Source organism: Diaphorina citri, unplaced genomic scaffold (genome assembly GCF_000475195.1).
Source record: "Diaphorina citri unplaced genomic scaffold, Diaci psyllid genome assembly version 1.1 scaffold218, whole genome shotgun sequence".
Classification (NCBI taxonomy): domain Eukaryota; kingdom Metazoa; phylum Arthropoda; class Insecta; order Hemiptera; family Psyllidae; genus Diaphorina; species Diaphorina citri.
The window spans coordinates 85,555-110,634 of NW_007377655.1; the positions used below are offsets into that span (position 1 = coordinate 85,555).

Genomic DNA, 25,080 nt, shown 5'->3' on the forward strand with positions numbered 1-25,080 from the left:
CCAATGAAAGGTCTACCTAGTTCATATTGGGGGAATATACTTACGGGACTTGCCGAGGTTACGGAAGAGGTGTCATCATCCTGCTGATTACTTTGCTGAAAACAGACAAAACCAAACCAAACAATTAATAAATATATAAATACATAAACCAAAGAGTTACAAATTTAATGATCAGAACATGGGTGATTACGAGTATGTCGAATTCAAAAGTAGGTGCCTTATAAAGATATCTGATAAAAGTGCAGCATATTAAGATATCTGATGTACCTTCTATGATCTTCTGTTCATTAGTAGCTGACTCTTTTCTATAGAGCTCTACAACTTACAAAAATAATAAAATTATTCAACGAACACATTAAAACCCTAAAAAGATGTTCACAGGTACTTGAAATGTAAATAACTTAATTACTATCCCACTTGTACATACGTCTGCGAGAAATTTTCCAAACAAAACCCGTGTACACATGAAAACATCAATTAACTACTTGAAAAAAGAAAACATTGTTATAGAAAGAATAGTCAACGAGTGTACACTGTACATACTTCAGTGGCGAAAAAATAACAAAAGGAAATCCATTAACATTGAAAATACATTCATTATTTTTTTTTATTTTTTTTATTTTTTTTTTTTTTTACGACGAATGGGGAAAAATGTTCAAAAGTCTCACGATAATCATAATCAAAGGGAATAAAAAAAGCTGGGAGAAATTATAAAAGGCGTAGGGAAAGGGGGAAGGAAAAAAAATGGGAAATTAAAAGAAACATTTTGTATATAATTTGAAACCAAAACATTGCGCTCTCACAATTCAACAAGTTAAAAAAAAAAAAAGATTTTTTCAACAAGTTTCTCAAGAGCAGCTTGGAAGAGAGGGGATGAGATTCCTGGAATAAAATGGAATCTCGCGGAAAAAAAGGGGAAGAAATAAATGATGCTTTTCATTTTGAAAGTTTGTCTGGGAAGAAAACGAGGAACAATAACAACAAAGAAGTTATAATTTTCAATGATGCTTGAAAAGAAAACAGAGTCACGTGTGAGGACCAAGGCTGATCATGCACTTGCTGAGGCTCTCAATGAAATAATGAGTGATGAAAATGAAGTAAAAGTGAAACAAATGAGAAAGGTTCTCAAGGACATTGTGCACAAGCTGGGTGACATTACGATCATTCATCAAATGGTGGAAATGGATTAAGATGACTAATTGAACCAATGATATCAAAGGACTTATGGAAAAGTACAGACATATTCGTATGTGTTCTACTTGGAAAAGAAGTCTTTATTCTGAATACGTTTGTAGTGTGTTTTGCGTATTGTACTCCGTAATATGTTATGTTGGAGATGTAAATTACACATCCAAAAGCTTTTGTTTTGGGGGTTGTATGGAAAAGAATGAACTGTGGAGGTGAATAAAATATGGAGGGGGGTGGAGAAATGTATTATCACCCAAAAAGGGGACGAGGGAAGGGGAAGGATCTCTTAATTTAAATTGAAAATACTCCTGTTCAGGAGATAAATCACGCCAAAGGAAAAGTTTATTCAGAGTTTTCTATTCCTCCCCTTCCCCTTTCTCTCTCTCTATCTCCCCTTCCCTCCCTCCCTCTCTCTTCCTCTTCCTCTTTTTGGTGGATGTATGGTTTGTCTAATACAGGGTACGATGGCAAGTTCGTGTTCGTATCCAAAATTCCACAATTTTCTCCTTCCTATTTTCATTTACGTTTATTCTTGATCCCTTTGATTTTGTTTCTGTCAATCTCCGATATCAGTGGTTGTGATGTGATAACTTTAAAGCGCCCAAAGTTGAAAACGGAGTGGTCGTTTATAAAACGACACTTTCTTCAAAGAACGGACTCTCACTATTTTTCCTCCGGTCAAAGGGGATCGAACCTCGCACCCTGTAATCGAGGGTAGAGCACATAATTCAATCCTCTCTTTTCACAATTTACCTCCAAATTGTGTTTAACCTTCTCCCCTCCCGGGGAAGAAATAAATGATGCTTTTCATTTTGAAAGTTTGTCTGGGAAGAAAACGAGGAACAATAACAACAAAGAAGTTATAATTTTCAATGATGCTTGAAAAGAAAACAGAGTCACGTGTGAGGACCAAGGCTGATCATGCACTTGCTGAGGCTCTCAATTGGAGAAATGTATTATCACCCAAAAAGGGGACGAGGGGAGGGGAAGGATCTCTTAATTTAAATTGAAAATACTCCTGTTCAGGAGATAAATCACGCCAAAGGAAAAGTTTATTCAGAGTTTTCTATTCCCCCCTCCCCCTTTTCTCTCTCTCTATCTCCCCTTTCCTCCCTCTCTCTTCCTCCTCCTCTTTTTGGTGGATGTATGGTTTGTCTAATACAGGGTACGATGGCAAGTTCGTGTTCGTATCCAAAATTCCACAAGTTTCTCCTTCCTATTTCAATATTTTCTCCAATTTTCTCCTTCCTTCCCTTTGATTTTGTTTTTGTCAATCTCCGATATCAGTGGATGTGATGTGATAACTTTAAAACGCCCAAAGTTGCAAACGGAGCGGTCGTTTATAAAACGACACTTTCTTCAAAGAACGGACTCTCACTATTTTTCCTCCGGACAGAGGGGACCGAACCCCGCACCCTGTAATCGAGGGTAGAGCACATAATTCAATCCTCTCTTTTCACAATTTACCTCCAAATTGTGTTTAACCTTCTCCCCTCCCACCTGGCTACCTTTTCTATTTCCAACTTTCTCTCCCACCAACCTCTCCTATTTCTCCTCTCTCCCACAGGATAGATCGGGGGTGTTGGGAAGGGGTCGGGGGTATTGGGAGGGAGACTGGGGTGTTGGGGTGGAACTGGGGGGTATCCAAATTAGAGGACGGAATATAGGATATTAGGAGTGTGTGTATGTTTTGAATTGGGTTCTCTCCATGAATAGTAATTGGAAAGCCCGGCCGACAGATGATGGCCCATCTCTAAAGCTGTGTCCACACAGATGGCCGTCGCCGTCGATCGATGTCGACTGAAACCGTATACACTGCCTTGACAACATAGATTCACCTCGTCAATCGAAAATCGATCGAGTCGATCGACGGCCGTCGACTATGTGTGGATATAGCTTTAGGCTAAAAACAGATTGGAGGGGAGAGCATAGCGCATAGAGCAGGTAGAGGGAAGTGACGATAGAGGAAATCGACGACTTCATTCCGTATACAGGGTGCGCCAGAAAAACTGAGCCGTTGTCAGTGTTTTTCTGGCGCACCCTGTATAACTGAGAGCAAAAGGCTCTATGCTCTTTGCTCTCCGGCTATTTTTTTTTTTTAATCATTCGATTGCTTGATCAGAGAGTAAAACTTAAACGGAGTTTAAACTCACTTTGTTACCCCGGGAGTCAACAGAACACATTTCAGGCATCATTCTCCGGGCCTCGCCTTATCAATGAATAATAAATGGAGCCCAGGGAAGGCTACGGTAGTTCTTCGTGGCAGTTGCCAGTGGGTGGTGCCCAAGCCCATAACTCACTACTCGACTCCCTGCCTCGGAGTAGAATTTAAAACCTCTGGATGCTGAGAGAAACAATAAATTTTTGGTACATGCGTTTATTTTTATAATTATTTGTTTATGATTAAAGTTTAAACGGGAGAAGTTTGGTTGGAATTGTGAGGCCAAGAGTTGGTTTGGAGGTTACGTGAGGGTTTGGAGATAAGAGATACAGGGGAATGGAATGTGTGTGTCTATTGAGAGAAATCTACTTTGGGCCAGGCGAATTTCTGCCTAGATGCCTTAGTGAACTGTATAGCAAACTTTTGGTTTGTTTATGACTCACTGAATTGTGCGCTTGCCTCGTGAGCAGGACTGTTGAAAGCACTTTTGAAATTTTGCCACATTTCGCAGTATTTTAACATCACAACAAATATCATCACGTCTTTAATATTACGTCATAACCCTCAAATCTTTTGAAAAGTTTTTCATGGATCAAGGAATCAATTGATGAAATCAAGATACAGAGTCAAACCAAACCCAGATGTCCACAAGTCATACCAACCCAGGAGTTTAGATTTCTTACCTTGAGAGACACAAGCCGCGGGTTTTCCGATGCCATTTTCGCCAAAGACTGGTAGTCGGCTTGAGCCGCACGAATTAGCCATTTCTTAGCAATCGGGTCCAGCTGTAATGGAGCACAATAACAAACATAAGGATGCGTCTACACTATGTAAATAAAATCAAACTTGCCAAGCTGGTCGCCAAAATCCGTAAGGGATAGTGCTAGTGCACTACAAGAAGAATACACTATGTACAAGTGTACATCCAATCTCAGCCGAAGCATCGAATTTTGTCCTCAATATTATTTTAAAAAAGTTTGTTTATTTTTTATTTATTTAGTCCTAATATTCCAGTAGTATACAAAAGCACGTTTATTATTTGCTAATTTATATCCTTGTTTATGTTTCCTATTAGCTACTTTTGGTTTACATTTGCCTATGTATAAAAATGCCATTTTATGAACTTATTAAAAAAAAAAAATCCTTGTTCACCACAACAATCAAGCTTCACTTCGTGTTACAAATCACCTCAGTTGACCAAATTCCATCTCTTCTCTAACTAGACGACCCACTATTTGGTCAAATGGTTGTCAGATTAACATGTCCATGGAGCTCTACGACAACCATGGGGTTCTTATCTACGGGAGTTGCCTGTCTTCACACTCTCAGCGAACAAACGGTCAGCTGTGAATAAAATATTCTAATTTAAATAACAATTTAATTACGGACATGTGAATGACGTCACGTGTGGGCAGGGGTTCGATCCCCGATTGAAGGAAATGATTTGGAAGACGACTGCTGTTGCAACTTTACAAATGTAGTTTTGGTATACTGTCAGTTACATGATAGGTAATGAGTTGAGATGTTCAAAGAGAATAAAGGTTAAGTTAAGGTGTTCAAAGAGAATGCCAACTGCTCGAGATTAATACTCTTTCAGTGATGCTGCAATGAGAGCTTGGTAAGAAAATTAATTTTTAAAATATTTTTCACCCGAATTTTACACTTTATCATACCTATATGATGGTTATTTTAGTCAAGTACTGTTATTCCTTTGTGGGTGCACTCACTAGAGCCTTGTGAAGACTAGCATTGTGGAGCTGGATATATTCCAGAGGAACGTCAAGGTGGCTCAAACCTCAAAACATAACCTCAGCAGTCAAAGGGTGCTGCTTACAAGCAAAAAATTAATTCTAAACGATCCAGAGGTACATCTAGCTTTGTATTGCCACTGGCAGTATCATAAACTAAAATTGTTTATCTATGTACAAAATGTAAATACACACAATGAAAAGATTACAATAAATTAAACTTGTTATGATACCCACTAAAGTTTTGATATGCAGTTCTAGTCGGAGATAATACATTTTTCACACATACTTAATTGAATATTGAATGCTCGGGTATGTGAGTGTAGCCTTAATTGTCCATTGCCATCGTGGAAACCAGTTTCTGATTCAGCACAAACGATGCAACAGAAAGAAATGAAGAAATCGAGAAATTTAAATGTACACAATGAAAAGATTACAATAAACTAAACTTGTTATGATACCCACTAAAGTTTTGATATGCAGCTCTAGTCGGAGATAATACATTTTTCACACATACTTAATTGAATATTGAATGCTCGGGTATGTGAGTGCAGCCTTAATTGTCCATTGCCATCGTGGAAACCAGTTTCTGATTCAGCACAAACGATGCAACAGAAAGAAATGAAGAAATCGAGAAATTTTACCATCACAGCTTAATACGAATACAACGTGTGATCGATTGGCATTCAATTGCTCATGTCACATTAAGGGCATGCAACTTGAATCATATGGAATAGATTCATGGTGAAGTCCTTATTGCTAGATTAAGATTAGAAAGCACAGTCTCCTTGGAGTAATTCAATACGCGAGCTAAATCTGAAACTTGGAAAAGAAAATAAAAATAACAAACTGTACAACGGAATAAAATTCTCCACAGTCTCCTTGGAGTAATTCAATACGCGAGCTAAATCTGAAACTTGGAAAAGAAAATAAAAATAACAAACTGTACAACGGAATAAATATATACAATATACGTTCCACTCTGCATTGGATTCATGGATATACGACACAATGAAATGGGTACGGGAGAGCATTTGCTCAAAAATAGTTCTGGTCCACAGAGGAGAACCTCAGAATCAAGGACAGTTCACGACACGAAATATTTAAACCAAGAGAAAGAGTCTCCTCTTGTTTGGAGCACGAATAAACCAAAAGCAAAAGGCATGAGGATCGTGATTTTAAAAGGAGAAAAAAGAAATTGACAAATTTCATGGCGACACAATGAAATGGGTACGGGAGAACATTTGCTCAAAAATAGTTCTGGTCCACAGAGGAGAACCTCAGAATCAAGGGCAATTCACGACACGAAATATTTAAACCAAGAGAAAGAGTCTCCTCTCTTGTTTGGAGCACGAATAAACCAAAAGCAAAAGGCATGAGGATCGTGATTTTAAAAGGAGAAAAAAGAAATTGACAAATTTCATGATAAACGTGATAACAAATTATAGAGTACGAACTATTTTATAATATAAGATCCTCAGGGACGGACTCAGAGAGGTATGCAGATCTCAGCCAATGTTGGAAACCAGGGACGAGCATCTCAAGAAATTGGCAGGAAGAGTCCAAAGTATCACACAACTGACTGAAAAACCCATTTATTGTGCAGAGATTCAAGACATTGATCAAAAGGACTGTAACCTGTAAAGCTGTGTCCACACTTCTTAATTGTCTAACGAGTGGACTCAGCTTAACTGTATAAATTTACCTTTCTAGTGATCATTCCTTTCAAATCATTCCTGGAACATTGTGATGAACGATGAACAACCATTTGACTACTTGAGAAACAATAAAAGGGAACCACTTTCCCAAAGAAGTTAATAAACTTGAAAACAAAACATAATTACAATCTTTCGGTGGGTGAGAACAAACACTATGTTTTCACGTAATCACCACAAAAACAAACTAATCCGTCAGACAAAAACCCACCGAATACACGTATTGTTTATCTCCCCCATAGGAGAAAAAATGCCTGCCACTGACCTTTCTGATAAGAGAAACTGTGTCATAGATGAAAACGGAAGTGATTCACATTGCCCGACATGAAAAACGTACACGCATGAAAAACAGTACGGTGGAAGTACATATATTACTCTTCAGAGCTGCAGTAAAAAAAGTTCGCCTGACACTGATGATTGCCAAACTCCGACATGGAGAAGGCACATGAAGAAGAGGAAGTATACAGTCCAACTGAAACTGTAAACTATGAGCCTTTATCAAAAGATATAAAGGAGACAATCGGAGACATCATACAGACGGGAGTGTAAAAAGATTCCTAACACAAAATTTTGAACAGACGCTAGCCGGCACAAGAAAGGATGTTCAACCGTCCACCGAAAATCCCATTGAATTATTTGACCAAAAAACATCCTGGACCGATCCACACTGCACATTATCCGTTTCGATACCGTTAAGGTAAACCAAAACATAGAAGAGAGGGACAATCCCTGAGATCATTAACTTAAGGATGATCGCACGAAAAAGGAATTCCAAGTTCCTTACGAACAAGAAAGGAAAATGGTAAGGAAACACAAGCAATATATGCATGTTATTGCCCTCATGGGCAGTAGTCACATGACCCACATCCAATTCATAAAAGTCGGGTACTTTTGTCATGACACCGTTTCCTTATAGCCACGACTGACACACCTGTTATGCAACGTTGTGTGTCATAGCATCCTAATTTCGTGCACCAGCATTAAAAGTAAACTGATACGATCAGAATTATGATGGGATTGACGGGTGATGTACATACATTATAAGTATTATAACTTATAACTATGTGATTAATGTACATTAAGCTGTCGGTAGCAGGGTCAAGGCAAAAGCACGTTTCTTATCTGCACTCACTTTTACTGGAAATTTGATAAGAAAATTTCTCAAAAGTTGGGAAAAATCCAAATCTGAGGTCAAAACTCCGAAAAAGTAGCTTTAAATGGTCGAATATATTCAACTTTTATTTGCCGTTCTAATGAAAAAGTTCAAAGAGTCGTGACGTCAGAGTTCAAGAAATGCGCACAAACTCATTAATGTCTTGCCTGCGAGGGAGCTTTGCTCGGGACTTGCGTCTACAATAATTATGTAAATAAAATCAAACTTGCCAAGCTGGTGGCCAACATCCGTAAGGGATAGTGCACTCCAGGAAGAATACTTTAGGTCTGTTTTTCATTCCTACGCCGCATCGATGCGGCGTCCACTTGACGTTCACTCTGCGTCAGGAGTGGGGGTAAAATGTGGAAAAAAAATGTAAATCAAAAATCTTAATAATTAATAACTCGTTAGAAATCACTTATCATTAATCATAATCAAGTATTTATCAAAAGAATTAGCACACAACTGCCCCATTTGGACAAAGACGTGTTTGTCTTAACAACTTCTTAGTTTGTGTTTAGAACCGGGATATTCTTGAGGTATGAGGTCTTCAGATGGTCCTTAACAAGATTGGCAGATAACAGGGTGTCAAGGTATTTACACACTTTCATGTATTTTTCATAAAATGCTGTCACGGGCAATGTTGCTGAAAATATTACTAGACCTCTAGACTCATGTCCCAGAAGCAAGAAGTCTTCTTTACCTGACACTGAAATGTGATAACTAACTTCTAATCCAACACCTAACTTTGTCCATAATGAAAAAAACCTTCCTTGGTTTGGCTTATGCATTCAAAGGGTGTACTGGATGGACTTCAAATAGACTATCAGCTCAGGACTATCTGAAATCAGCTGCTTGTTGACTTACGATCTTTTAAATTGTATTTGGAGCCTTTTGATTTATGTGCGAGTCTTTAATTACTTTTCAACTCCTCTTTGATTGAAAACTAAAAGAATGATATATGATAGTACACTTTCTTTTCATTTGTTTCTCTTAATATATCTGATATATCAAAAGTGTGATCAGTAATATACTCGTGGTAATGAAAATAGTTGAAATCCACCCACTACACTGATCATCAAACGCCCATGTCTGTCTATAACTGACGGTGCATCTGAAATGCAGGGTCCAAGATGAATGAAAGAATGGGGCTACAGAACGTAATAGACTACACACCTCCTAGGCTAAGATTATTAAAATAAATAATACCTTCATATTCAATTACGAAATTGAAGTTTTAGAAAAGCCTTTGACCACTGAACCCAATTAAATAAATAAAATTAAAGATTAAATCCAATGAAAGGTCTACCTAGTTCATATTGGGGGAATATACTTACGGGACTTGCCGAGGTTACGGAAGAGGTGTCATCATCCTGCTGATTACTTTGCTGAAAACAGACAAATTTATCCTCGAAATAATTCGAGAATTTGACCACAATAATAGTAGTGGCCTACTGCTGCATTAAAGGGACTTTTCAGCCCTATGCGAGCAGTACCTATAAATAATCACTACTACTGTTATTATTACATATGAGGATAATCACTCATTTATTGAGGTATTTCGCATATACATAGGCTCACAAGAACAATATGTATAGGTAGGTATTTGTTCCACGTTGAATATTACGTCTTCTGTGTTATTATTATTCCCTCCAAGCTAACATTGTTGTGTTGGTTCCAGGTTTGCCGAGTCCGAGAGATGTGTACCCCCCGGTAGAGAGCAGGGTACGTCGCGCCATATCCTGCCCTGAGATGAAGAAGTCGGGAGGAGGTGGTAGTACGACTGGAAGCGTGGGGAGTGCGGGACCGCCCCTGCCTGAAGAAGAGGATGAACATTCCGAGAGTAATGAAGTGAGTTCCAAGGAATACATTTACTAGTGTTTTTTGTTTTTAAACTAGAAGAAGAAGAAAAATAGATTCGACTTTCAACAAAGAAAATTTCTCAAAAGTTGGGAAAAATCCAAATCTGAGGTCAAAACTCCGAAAAAGTAACTTTAAATGGTCGAATATTCAATTTTTATTTGCCGTTCTAATGAAAAAGTTCAAAGAGTCGTGACGTCAGAGTTCAAGAAATGCGCACAAACACTTTAATGTGTTGCCTGCGAGGGAGCTTTGCTCGGGACAGTTGATGTGACATCATCGTGTACGGGAGCGTATGCCGTGACGTCAGAGTTCAAGATTTACCGGTATTTTTTTAAATTGATTTATCTCGGGATCTAGAAGTCGTAGAAGAAAAAGAAAAATTCCCTAGTTCCTCATTTTTTTCTGCTCTTTGACTTAGAAACTTCACCCAAGTAAGCGCAGCTGTTCTATTGTTGATTTCTTTTTTTTTTTTTTTAAGGTTGGTTTAAAAGATGAGTGTTCCACCGCCGTTTTTATTTCGTAGCAATAAAACAACTGCTACATTAGACGCATGTGGCCTGTGTCGTAGCATGCCCATCCCGTAGTATGCCTCTCATCAGATGGGCGAGAAGAGACACAATACTTCCCATTTAGGTGCTGGGTCAACACGAGAACACCAGAAAGTAACCCGTTGAAATATTTGCAATCGAAAAACGAGTACAAACTTTTGTCGATGGTGGGATTCGAACCCGGGACCTTCTGCATGGCGCATCCAGCCAAAATAAATTGAAAAAAGCTTTTAACCTAATTGTAAAGTGAGATAAAAGTCGTCAACAGAAAAGTTCCAATTAAAATTCTTTAAAAAAAGAACATCCTATTTCGACTTCATCATTCCTGAAGGGGGACTGAAATTAACTTCACACCAAAGAACCACCACCCTCCGACAGTCTACAGGGTGGTGTTTCTTCTCCCATCACCCGTCATAACATGCCAATGGCAAATAAAAAAGTAAAACAATTTCACATCTTCCATCAAAAAATCATAAATAAAATAAACAAAAAGCTAGCACACGTACAAGAGTGGTTACTAACTTAATACTATTTTTTTTCTACTAGGTTTCTTAGCATTAAAATTCAAAATTATTATCGAAGACCCCCAGCCTCAGCTACTAGCTAACTTCATAATTTAATGCCATACAGGTTCCATATATTTTTCCTATGTTAATATACTCTTTTTTCTTAAAATCAACGATTTTTATGTGCTCTAGGATTTTGTTTTCCATGTTGTTTTCTTATGGAAAGTGTCTTCAACTAGTAAAAATATCTCACGAACTTCCCTGAGAAAGTTTAAACAATCCAGTGGATGCACGGAGAAGAAGGTAAGTATTTCATTAGAACCACATCCAGCCAAAATAAAATTGAAAAAAGCTTTTAACCTAATTGTAAAGTGAGATAAAAGTCGTCAACAGAAAATTTCCAATTAAAATTCTTTAAAAAAAGAACATCCTATTTCGACTTCATCATTCCTGAAGAGGGACTGAAATCAACTTCACACCAAAGAACCACCACCCTCCGACAGTCTACAGGGTGGTGTTTCTTCTCCCATCACCCGTCATAACATGCCAATGGCAAATAAAAAAGTAAAACAATTTCACAGCTTCCATCAAAAAATCATAAATAAAATAAACAAAAAGCTAGCACACGTACAAGAGTGGTTACTAACTTACTACTATTTTTTTTCTTCTAGGTTTCTTAGCATTAAAATTCAAAGTTATTATCGAAGACCCCCAGCCTCAGCTACTAGCTAACTTCATAATTTAATGCCATACAGGTCCCATATATTTTTCCTATGTTAATATACTCTTTTTTCTTAAAATCAACGATTTTTATGTGCTCTAGGATTTTGTTTTCCATGTTGTTTTCCTAATTTGATTTGTTTATGTTTATGGAAGCTATAGGAGCAGCGTTTTTAAAACAATAAACTAGTTTGTTTAGAAGAGTTCAACATGCAATCTCTATAAAAAAAATCTGGTGTGAACATCACACGACTTTCTATTGCCCTACATCATGGCACATTCTTTTTGTCTATGCTCATTACTAGGGATCAGTTTATATGCATCAATAAAAGGGGAAATTTGTTGACACAGGGAAGTATCGAACCCGCAACTTCTCAACCGTAAGTCGAACAGTTCTAGAAGTAGCACCATTCGATTCGGCGTGAAAAATCACATGGGTTTAACTATTCACATGCTTACTTGGTAACGATTCACGAATAAAAGGGAAATTTGTTGACACAGGGAAGTATCGAACCCGCAACTTCTCAACCGTAAGTCGGACAGTTCTAGAAGTAGCACCATTCGATTCGGCGTGAAAAATCACATAGATTAGAATATTCACATCCAAATGACCAACTGTTTTCGACGTCTCTTACCGTTTACGAAATAAGGGTTAAGCAACAATGACTTTGGTTAATATCTGGATGGGTGACTATTCGATTTTAACCAAATTGTTACAGTCGCGTCCTTGGACCATACCGGGATAGCACACCAAATTTCTATCCGATTTTTACTAAATTGTTACAGTCGCGTCCTTGGACCATACCGGTATATCATACCAAATTTCATCGCTTTACGACTAATCGTTCTTGAGATATTTTGTATACCACCTTTTTCTCACGAAACAATTGTTAAGTAACAATGACTTTGGTTAATATCTGGATGGGTGACTATCCAATTTTTACTAAATTGTTACAGTCGCGTCCTTGGACCATACCGGTATATCATACCAAATTTCATCGCTTTACGACTAATCGTTCTTGAGATATTTTGTATACCACCTTTTTCTCACGAAACAATTGTTAAGTAACAATGACTTTGGTTAATATCTGGATGGGTGACTATCCGATTTTAACCAAATTGTTACAGTCGCGTCCTTGGACCATACCGGTATATCATACCAAATTTCATCGCTTTACGACTAACCGTTCTTGAGATATTTTGTATACCACCTTTTCCAATTTTCCCATTTAAACCTGTAGTACACACATACGTACTTACGTACGTACATACATACATACGTACATACATACATACGTACAGACCATGGGCTAAAAACCACTTTTTTGGAATCAGGGGATCCCAAAACGGATATTTCCACCCATTTCCCGATTTTGAAAATTTGGACCGATTGCAATACTTTCTCATTACCTTGTATAGGTTCCCTATACGTAAAGGTAATAGAAAGTAAAAATGAAAAAAACAAGGAGTTCTTTAGGTTCAACTATTACCGTTATAATCTGTATACAAATGTTGCATTTGTCGTTCCAATGACTTTTCTCCAGGATTGCAATTTGAGGTCGAGCCACAAATTGGGACATTTGGAATTTTTAGAGAATGGAGGGGAACGCCTTTTCTTTAGCAACAAATATATTGATAGCGCATATCAAGACAATGATGTTTATTTCATATAATATGTATATTTATTTATTTATTACTCTGTAAGTTAGCAGTCTTGAATTCGGACTATTTTCGCAGTTGTCTTCAAAAGCATAAGGTCACTTGCCTGTAGCAATATCACGCTCCCAGTTAGATCAAATAAAAGATAAACAATTAAAAATCGGACTAAACCAAATCACCAAATTTGCTCCAAGTCTCCAATTAACAAACAACAATCAGGACTGTCCATCGTCCAATGTCTATTCCAGTTTTCATCTAAAGACCTACTTCCCAAAATGGAGACATTATCCGAAACACACCGTTGGAAAAATCCAACAGTGCTTTTCACACAGAGTTCAAACATTTATAAATAATGCATTTGTATGATACGAAAATAAATAAAACAAGACTAGGAAAAAAATGGCGTACACAAACAACGAGCCATATATTATATCCGTGTCAAAACAATACAACACGGCTGGTTCACTGTTGCAGTTACCATATTTCATATGGAAAACTGTGCCCCCTCACAGCACATCCACTTGGGAAGGCAAAAGAGAAGTGCTGATTGCTGAAAGTGCAATTGCTGTAGAAGATCTGTTATACATACAGGAATGATGACATGAGTTACAGATTAATATTGTTACAGCAACTGTTTGAGATGTGCTGTATCTTAACAGTAGTAGTGAGTATTTATGACTCTTGAATTTGTTTAAAAAGATTACCCAAACATGAGGGATGGTGTCAAAGAATTCTTAAATGAAGTATGTAAAAAAACGTGAAGCAGCAACATTTTCATACGTTCACCAAAACATACAAAACAAAAATTAATGTCATCAATTGAAGTTAATTCAAATCCATTTTAAACGACCTATCTCATTTTTAAACCGGAAAACCAGGCAAACTTTTGCAAGTAGGCACTTCAAACCATGACAATCTCCACATTTCAACCACATTTCATTAGTCTACAACTCTACGCATAGCCTGAAATAAGAGTATTCCGGGTAGTCTTAGGAGAAAATTTCCCCCTTGAGGACAATATGTCCATCTTCCCAAGAGACTCCTTCCAACAATGAACAAGCAATGTGCTATTCACATAATAACAATATCCCTCACCAAGTAAAGGAGCAACACGAGATAATGACTAGAAGTTGCACGGTGAGCAGACGATAATTTTATTCGAAAAAAAAAAACAACAAAAGCTGATAAGGATTTTGAAGGAAAAAAAGAGGAACAGTTACCAGAAAGAAAGCTAATTTAAATGTTGTAATAGTTGGGGAGCCCCCCTACCGAGCTTTTTAATAAGCAAACATGACGGGTCTCATACGTTCACCAAAACATACAAAACAAAAATTAATGCCATCAATTAAAGTTAATTCAAATCCATTTTAAACGACCTATCTCATTTTTAAACCGGAAAACCAGGCAAACTTTTGCAAGTAGGCACTTCAAACCATATGGAACCACACACTGCATGGCAAGAAAAGACTGAAAGTTTGAAGAAACTTTTGGTAGAATCCGAATTTTTGGTGAGATGGTGTGCGATAACAGAGTTCAACTCCCTTGAAAAGCAGCTTGGAAGTAGAATAAAAGCGACATAACTCATTAAATTTAAACAGTGTCACTAGGGACTAGGCGTTAGAGATAAGCTAAGCATGGTCCAATCCGATTCTTACTTTGGATGTAAGATCGATCTCAAGATGAACAAACCTAAAATGTAAAACTGTAAAGTAAATTAACTGAGAACATCATCTCAAAAGGAAAATCACAAAAGTAAAAACAATGAACTATTTCAAAAACTATTTGAAACCGTTCCATTTACTACACACGTTGATCAAAGTTGAGGACAAAGATAACAACAGTTACCAGAAAGAAAGCTAATTTAAATGTTGTAATAGTTGGGGAGCCCCCCTACCGAGCTTTTTAATAAGCAAACATGACGGGTGTATATGAAGTGGAACCACACACTGCATGGCAAGAAAAGACTGAAAGTTTGAAGAAACTTTTGGTAGAATTCGAATTTTTGGTGAGATGGTGTGCGATAACCGAGTTTAACTCCCTTGAAAAGCAGCTTGGAAGTAGAATAAAAGCGACATAACTCATTAAATTTAAACAGTGTCACTGGGGACTAGGCGTTAGAGATAAGCTAAGCATGGTCCAATCCGATTCTTACTTTGGATGTAAGATCGATCTCAAGATGAACAAACATAAAATGTAAAACTGTAAAGTAAATTAACTGAAAACATCATCTCAAAAGGAAAATCACAAAAGGTGACAAAAGTAAAAACAATGAACTATTTCAAAAACTATTTGAAACCGTTCCATTTACTACACACGTTGATCAAAGTTGAGGACAAAGATAATATGCAGCATGAATTAATGTCATGAAATTCACGAGCTTACTTCTGCGATCCAAGATACTCCAAATACCAAGGTAGACAGCCAGTCTGAGCTACTTTACAGAGACAAATTGAGCATACAATCGAACCCAAGACATTTCATGACATTACTATTATTCATGACATTCTGAAAGCTCTCAATGCATTGAGAAATAATCGATTAGCACTAACAATGAATTGAATAGAAGTTGCCACTTTGAAACCTTGGACATACATAAGTGACAAAGCCAGACTTGGACAATTCAAAGAATGGTAGATAGATGTTACAATGCTTCCAATAGACTTTGTCATCAATTCAAATAGAAGAATGTAAACAATGGACTTAAAGACGCGTCCACACGATAGGTTGGTGACAATGCGCAAGCGCATAGGACAAGCGGGAAAATTAATCATAAGGTAAATAATGAGAATAGAATTATGCTAGTGTAAAAAAAAATCTGGTGTGAACATCACACGACTTTCTATTACATTTGCGAAATACGTATTTGAAAAAAAAAAAGTCCTGAGCCTGAGCCGCCTACGGCGGCCGATTTTTGGTCGAAAATTTCCTATCTTAAAATACTCCCCATGTAATGAGGGATCATTGTACAAGTGTACATCCAATCTCAGCCGAAGCATCGAATTTTGTCCTCAATATTATTTCAAAAAAATTGTTTATTTTTTTTTATTTAGTCCTAATATTCCAGTAGTATACAAAAGCACGTTTATTATTTGCTAATTTATATCCTTGTTTATGTTTCCTATTAGCTACTTTTGATTTATATTTGCCTATGTATAAAGATGCCATTTTATGAACTTGTTAAAAAAAATCCTTGTTCACCACAACAATCAAGCTTCACTTCATGTTACAAATCACCTCAGTTGACCAAATTCCATCTCTTCTCTAACTAGAAGACCCACTATTGGGTCAAATGGTTGTCAGATTAACATGTCCATAGAGCTCTACGACAACCATGGGGTTCTTATCAACGGGAGTTGCCTGTCTTCACACTCTCAGCGAACAAACGGTCAGCTGTGAATAAAATATTCTAATTTAAATAACAATTTAATTACGAAGAAGACCTCATGTTGAGAGCTAGTAAAAATTGTGCTGCCATATTTTTCGTTCCTGTTATGGGGCCGTTGGTAAACTCTTTCTATCGATTTTATTAGGATTAGGAAAACAATGTCCTTGGATTTAAATAAAAGGCCAAAAAGACCAAAAATTGTTGTGTATGTAAATAAATAAAAAATCTCAATAATTAATAACTCGTTAGTAATCACTTATCATTAATCATAATCAAGTATTTATCAAAAGAAGTAGCACACAACTGCCCCCATTTGGACAAAGACGTGTTTGTCTTAACAACTTCTCAGTTTGTTTAGAACCGGGATATTCTTGAGGTATGAGGTCTTCAGATGGTCCTTAACAAGATTGGCAGATAACAGGGTGTCAAGGTATTTACATTCAAACCATGTTTTTGGAGTTTTTGAGAGTGTCATGTTATGCAATTTTGAACGTCAACATTTTTGAAAATTTATTCCCGATGAACTTCATGATGAACATAACTATGTACTTAGTGTCATTAAAATAACTCGCTAAAATCCTGCAGTCCAGGTACTTGAAAAACGAAATTAATTTGCCAAATTATTAATATTACGAAAATTGTGCATGTTTTTTAATTTCCGCACTCAACTTTCGGAAAATTTGTCAACCTAAAATGTGCGGAATAGAATATAAAATCGTGTTTTTGTTTAATTTAATTGTTCTAACACAATATAAATAACATTCAAGGGGGTTTAATTATGCCTTTTACAGGGTGTTATTACTAGTAAGCAGGAAGTTTGAATTTCAGTCCAGTTGGAATTTTTGCAGGAATAGATTGAACGACAAGAAGTCATATAAAACAATCTCATTGGTTGATTTAACTTTGGATTAAAACTATCCAATCAAGTTACTAAATTGGTTTAGCTTGATCTAAGTTTAAACGCTGTGTGGCCCCGACCTGACACTGAAAGGTGATAACTAACTTCTAATCCAACACCTAACTTTGTCCATAATGAAAAAAACCTTCCTTGGTTTGGCTTATATGCATTCAAGGGGTGTACTGGATGGACTTCAATAACTGACGTATTTAACTGACGTATCTGTCTATAACTGACGGTGCATCCGATTCCGAAATGCAGGGTCCAAGATGAATGAAAGAATGGGGCTACAGAACGTAATAGACTACACACCTCCTAGGCTAAGATTATTAAAATAAATAATACCTTCATATTCAATTACGAAATTGAAGTTTTAGAAAAGCCTTTGACCACTGAACCCAATTAAATAAATAAAATTAAAGATTAAATCCAATGAAAGGTCTACCTAGTTCATATTGGGGGAATATACTTACGGGACTTGCCGAGGTTACGGAAGAGGTGTCATCATCCTGCTGATTACTTTGCTGAAAACAGACAAAACCAAACCAAACAATTAATAAATATATAAATACATAAACCAAAGAGTTACAAATTTAATGATCAGAACATGGGTGATTACGAGTATGTCGAATTCAAAAGTAGGTGCCTTATAAAGATATCTGATAAAAGTGCAGCATATTACGATATCTGATGTACCTTCTATGATCTTCTGTTCATTAGTAGCTGACTCTTTTCTATAGAGCTCTACAACTTACAAAAATAATAAAATTATAAATACGAGTATGCATATGTATAAACATTTAATTTAGTGTTTATAATATTATGGTTGGGAAAACTTGCAGGTTGGAAGGAACGGTATTGGGAAGACAGGTTTTGCAAGTTTATTGGAATTTTCGTTATTACTCTGCCTTCTTTTACGAGCTGGGGTGAGGTAAGTGAGATTTTACTTCTCCATACTCATATGGAACCTTTAATATTCAGATCCTTTTGTGAGATCTTCAGAGCCCTGTTCTACTTTCGATTTGTAATAGGTCAAATTGATCTTGGTCAATTTGGCCCTCATTCGTTCACAGATCAACAGATCACAGAACACATCTTTAATGTCTAATACAGTCATACAGTGTAGACGAGCTTCCTTCGATGTCGATGGACCATAGCTGTAGATGCTCCGCAGTTTTAAACCCAAACATTCCTTCCTGAGCTTTGGTCTGTCGGTCAATATGTCGGAACATGTATGTAAAACATCATACGGATAACAAGTGTAGCATCATTTGTAACAGCACTAGTGGCACGAGGTGATTTGTCAACAAAGTTCTTATCACGAGAAACGTTCTCTAATTTCCGCCATTCATGAATGAAAGACATCTGTCATTACTAAAAAACACATCTCGTTCAGTTGATTTGGAGACTTAATTGTTTACCAGTTTTATCGCGAACTAAAACAAAAACCCGACGAAAAAAAAAAAAAAAAAAAAAAAAAAAAAAAAAAAAAAAAACGGTGACCTTTCCAATAATGGAAGTTGTGATCAATAATGGATTTGATATTTACGCTGAAACGCCTCACGTTGGATTTGGGGAGTTTGACAGATCGATTATTCATAATTGGAAATTTTGTGACCCACTTCGTTTGGAAGTGCTGGATTATGTTTGGGATATCGGATAAGTGAGAAACTTTTTTTTTATGATTAATAATATTCACGTCATGATAAAAATATGAATTTTAATAATTTCTATGAGGTTATGTTGATGTTTTCGTTATAGGGACGGGATGTTTCGGAATGCAAGTTAATAGGGCAAACCGATATGTACTTTAATAACAAGTGGATAACGATATCTATGAGTGTCAAAACTTTCTTAATCCAAGTCCTAACACTTGTCAAATCAGTAGATTAAGCTTTACTTATGCACCTTTTTAGCCGTATCTTGTTTACCTTAAAGGCACTTTCTGGAACGAACAGAAATAGTCAAGTTTACCTTAGCAGTGCTAGACCCTTATTTTTTAGCTCCTTTAGAACTTAGAACAGTTCGTCAGCCGTTTCCAAGAAGATGAACCAAGTTAGAACAGGGGAGGGAGGAAGAGAGGGAAGAGGAGAGGAAGGAGGAAGAGACGGAGGAGGGCATATAAGACGAGAGAAAGGAGGGTAAGAAGGAAGAGCAAAAAAAGGGGTGATCTTTTTCAAACCAAGAGGCAAGGCCGCACGGGCTAAGTTGAGTGAACTGCCTCCTCCAATCTCTTGTGAAACTTTCTGAGGCTTTTGTTATTCTGTAGCCACACTGCCACATTGTCAATTATGATCTGACGGATGCTGAAAGAAGGGGGCGGCACGTGACTCAAATCAATTAGCCGCGGGTAATCGGGTTAAAAAGGCGAGGGGAAACGAGCCCACACACAACCACATTGAATCAACTTCAGTTTTAAAGGGAAGTTCGCAAGAATGGATATTTGGCATTTGCAGAAAATTCAGACTCATTGCCTTATTCTTATGGGAAAGAGGTCTAAACCACTGGTATCTTAAGGCTTAAGAAATTGAGAAATCACATGGAGAAGTGTTAATGAAAGGACGAAGAGCTTATTCTTTATTATTTTTATTTTTTCATGATTAATATTTTATTATTGAATTTTTTTTTCGGCATAAAACCGGATTTCTTGGTGGTAAGTAAATCACTCAGCAGAAAAATACCTCTAGAACTTCTAGCAAGAGTAGTAGCTCAGTACGGTGTCAGAATTATGATAGTAGCATGATAGAGTGTAAGGATTCTTGTTAGTCATCAAGGAATGTTCAAATCAACTCTGCCTTGCTCGTACATGAGCTGGAGTAACTCTATAGTCTTTAGTTTTTATCAGAGTTGTTGTGGATGGTTTAGTATGTTGGTTGAATATGGTGAAGTGAAATGGACGGGGAAGCTTTGCAATAGGACATAAAAAAAATTTTGATACCTAATAAAAAAAACACTTCTTTTTTACCGCCCAAAAGGAGCGGTTGTTGAGATGTATGTCATCCCCTTTTTGGGTTGCAAAAAAAAAAAAAAAAAAAAAAAAAAAAAAAAAAAAAAAAAAAAAAAACTTATTTTTTGTATTACTCTGCAGAGCTGCAGTAAAAAAAGTTCGCCTAACACTGATGATTGCCAACCTCCGACATGGAGAAGGCACATGAAGACGAGGAAGTATACAGTCTAACTGAAACTGTAGACTATGAGCCTTTATCAAAAGATATAAAGGAGACAATCGGAGACATCATACAGACGGGAGTGTAAAAAGATTCCTAAAACAAAATTTTGAACAGACGCTAGCCGGCACAAGAAAGGATGTTCAACCGTCTACCGAAAATCCCATTGAATTATTTGACCAAAAAATATTATCCGTTTCGATACCGTTAAGGTAAACCAAAACATAGAAGAGAGGGACAATAACTGAGATCATTAACTTAACTTAAGGATGTTCGCACGAAAAAGGAATTCCAAGTTCCTTACGAACAAGAAAGGAAAATGGTAAGGAAACACAAGCAATATATGCATGTTATTGCCCTCATGGGCAGTAGTCACATGGCCCACATCCAATTCATAAAAGTCGGGTACCTACTTTTGTTATGACACCGTTTTCTTATAGCCACGACTGACACACCTGTTATGCAACGTTATGTGTGTCATAGCATCCTAATTTCGTGCACCAGCATTAAATAAACTGATACGATCAGAATTATGATGGGATTGACGGGTGATGTACATAACATACATTATAAGTATTATAACTTATAACTAAGTGATTAATGTACATTAAGCTGTCGGTAGCAGGGTCAAGGCAAAAGCACGTTTCTTATCTGCACTCACTTTTACTGGAAATTTGATAAGATTTCATCGGATTTGGAGAATTCTTGATTGAACCTTCCAGGACCTTTTGCATGCGAGGTGAGCCCGAATTTCGCCGCTAAAGTAGTAGGTAGAACCAAGTTTCAGAGTAAGATATTGACTAGAGAAGACCACTTTGTACCGTTGTCATTGCAGGTTCCCTCGCTGTACTTCTCTGAGAAACAGCAGCTCATCTTTACAAGCCTGTATACAGATTTGTTTCCATACGATTCCAAGATTCCATACAGAATTCAACGGCATTAAAATACGCTCATGTCGCTCATCAATGTTCAGACTGAAAACCAATGCAGACAAGAACTGTCATAAGTCGATATGACGAAAGCTACAACATTCGCTCCAAACTAGAAGCCAACTGGTTTCCAAACATTTCCTACGTCTAATAGAGACATTAACGACCAGGCTTGACATTTGAACTGTCAACTCCACCGCTGAAATATGTCTATCACAAAACGTCCAATCAGGCAGTGGCGAATTGTGAATTATCCATGGATTATGGAAGCTAGAAGCTTGGGAAGTGCCGATTCTCTCCTCTATAGTTAAATTTCTCACCCACACAGATCCAGAAGACTCCAGCACTTACCGAAATCAGTAAGCGGATTACTGATTGTTTCACCTGGATTAAAACAAGCTGGGCCCGTCCCTTCGGGAATTTTTTAGCCCGTAGTTTACTCGATCGTGGTTAAAGAAAATTATTAGTACTTATGTACCTACCTATTTTGTTTAATATTCAGTTTATAATTATTACTCGCACTGCATGCTCGGGAGGTTGCGTATACGGTCGCGCTGCGCGCTTCCGGGGCTTCGCGGGGTTGTGCATGCGGTCGCGCTTCGCGCTCCCTTGTTTACGGTTGCGCTGCGCGCTCTCGAGGCTTCGCACGGTTGTACATGCGGTCGCGCTTCGCGCTCCCTATTACTACATAATGTATGTACTACACTACATAATGTGTGATCGGCATACTGTTTATGGGTTTATAGCAGGGGTGGCCAAAACTCTAATCATGCTTCATACTTCTTGAATTTTTTTCTGAATATCAGAATTTCCATAAGACTGAATTCTGAAGATTATAGACCAAATTTAAAAAAAAAAATTCGCCTGCGGCGTGGCTCGCATCGAATCGGCTTTATTTGATCGCGGCTTCCGAAGGTAAGGTTAGTGGCCACCTCTGGGTTATAGCTTCCCTTTTAGAAAACCGCAAGTCACGCCACTGCCAAATAACATAATCAAAACCTCTCGGCGTCTCATCAAAAGACATCGCAGGGGAACTAATGAAAACAGCTCATTTTACCACCAGTGATGTCCAATTCATTAAGACTCAATCAAGAGTCAAGACCGATCACTGTAATGTGATGTTTTGTGAACTGGAGAGTCCACTCGGGGAAAGATGAGGCTGCACACAATGCACCATAAAAATAAGAGTGTTTCACCGCCGCGCCGTTTTTATTTCGTAGCAATGAAACAACTGCTACATTAGACGCATGTAGTCTGTGTCGTAGCATGCCCATCCCGTAGTATGCCTCGTTAATCATAAGGTAAATAATGAGAATAGAATTATGCTAGTGTAAAAAACAAGGTACCTACCTACCTACGTACTCAAACGAAAATATTTAAGGATTTATTTTAATCAGCATTCAATTCAGTAAAGTAAAGATACACCGAGCGAAAACAAATCATTTAATTTTCTAAACACAACAAACTCCTACAGAACAATTAAACAGACAATACTACAAATATCTTACCATGGATAAGTGAAAGAAAGATCACAGGAAAGAACTTGAAAGTCAACAAAACAATAACTTTAAAACGCACAAATGCAAAGCGTATTGGACAAAACAAAAAACCGTGATGAACATCATTACAAAACGGGGGGTACCACGCAAAATGATGAAAAGATGACGCAAACATCCAAACGAAACATAGAAGAGAGGGACAGACAGAATGAAAATCGCACAAGGTGAAGAGAGATGGAGAAATGAAAACACAATTTGAAATATATGGGAGGTAGAAAGAGATGGAAAAACTGCAACATATAAAACTGTATCACCCACGTTTTGGCGTCTCTCTCACTCTAGACAAGATAGTGACCTTGTGGATAACGTCATCAAGGTCGAATAAATTTGGCAACTTATGTGAATGACGTCACGTGTGGGCAGGGGTTCGATCCCCGATTGGAGGAAATGATTTGGAAGACGACTGCTGTTCCAACTTTACAAATTAATGTAGTTTTGGTATACTGTCAGTTGCATGATAGGTAATGAGTTAAAATGTTCAAAGAGAATAAAAATTAAGTTAATGTGTTCAAGGAGAATGCCAACTGCTCAAGATTAATACTCTTTCAGTGATGCTGCAATGAGAGCTTGGTAAGAAAATTAATTTTTAAAATATTTTTCACCCGAATTTTACACTTTATTTGAACCTTTTTTTTAAAAAAAAATTTCTAAGTCCAAAATCGACCAAAAATTTCCCATCTTAAAATACTCCCCGTGTAATGAGGGATCATTAAAAAGTGTCCAAAAATTGAACTTTTTTTTTTTTGAAAAATTTTCTAAGTGCAAAATCGACTGCCTACGGCGGTCAATTTTCGACCAAAAATTTCCTATCTTAAAATACTCCCCGTGTGATAAGGAATCATATAAAGTATGAAAAAAATTGTCGTTTTTTTTTTTTTTTTTTGAAAATTTTTTTAAGTCCGAAGTTCGAAGCAACATTGACTTTGGTTGATATCTGGATGAGTGACTGTCCGATTTTTTCCAAATTGTTACAGTCGCGTCCTTGGACCATACCGGGATAGCATACCAAATTTCATCGCTCTAGGACAAACCGTTCTTGAGATATTTTGTTTACCACCTTTTCAAAATTAAACCAGTAGTACACACGTACATACATACATACATACATACATACATACATACATACATACATACATACATACATACGTACACACATACGTACACACATACGTACAGACCATGGGCTAAAAATCACTTTTTTGACATCAGGGGATCCCAAAACGGATATTTCCATTTCCCGATTTTGAACATTTGGACCGATAAAAATCACTTTTTTGACATCAGGGGATCCCAAAACGGATATTTCCAACCATTTCCCGATTTTGAAAATTTGGACCGATTGCAATACTTTCATTATCAGGGGACCCCAAAACGGATATTTCCACCCATTTCCCGATTTTGAAAATTTGGACCGATTGCAATACTTTCATTACAGTATAGCCGCTAAACTGTAGTAATAGAAAGTAACAATAAGGTACCTACCTACGTACTCAAATGAAAATATTTAAGGATTTATTTTAATCAGCATTCAATTCAGTAAAGTAAAGATATACCAAGCGAAAACAAATCATTTAATTTTCTAAACATAACAAACTCCTACAGAACAATTAAACAGACAATACTACAAATATCTTACCATGGATAAGTGAAAGAAAGATCACAGGAAAGAACTTGAAAGTCAACAAAACAATAACTTTAAACCGCACAAATGCAAAGCGTATTGGACAAAACAAAAAACCGTGATGAACATCATTACAAAACGGTGGGTACCACGCAAAATGATGAAAAAATGACGCAAACATCCAAACGAAAACATATAAGAGAGGGACAGACAGAATGAAAATCGCACAAGGTGAAGAGAGATGGAGAAATGGAGACACA

At 37.1% G+C, this 25,080-nt stretch overlaps 1 protein-coding gene across 7 annotated transcripts in view; it reads right to left on the reverse strand.

Moving 5' to 3' along the window:
* Positions 1-25,080, reverse strand: part of LOC103506139 (pollen-specific leucine-rich repeat extensin-like protein 2) — a 91,683-nt gene that overhangs the window by 54,373 nt on the left and 12,230 nt on the right. For 4 of the 7 annotated variants that reach the window (XM_026821275.1, XM_008470523.3, XM_026821273.1 and 1 more), the window contains exons 5-6: positions 18,018-18,068; positions 4,033-4,134 (exon numbers count right to left, since the gene is read on the reverse strand). In XM_026821275.1, coding sequence (XP_026677076.1) covers positions 4,033-4,134; positions 18,018-18,068 — 153 coding nt within the window. Of the gene's footprint in view, positions 1-3,472; positions 3,533-4,032; positions 4,135-9,302; positions 9,354-18,017; positions 18,069-25,080 lie in introns of those variants that run through there. The other 3 variants (XM_026821276.1, XM_026821272.1, XM_026821274.1) reach the window with 2 other exon arrangements.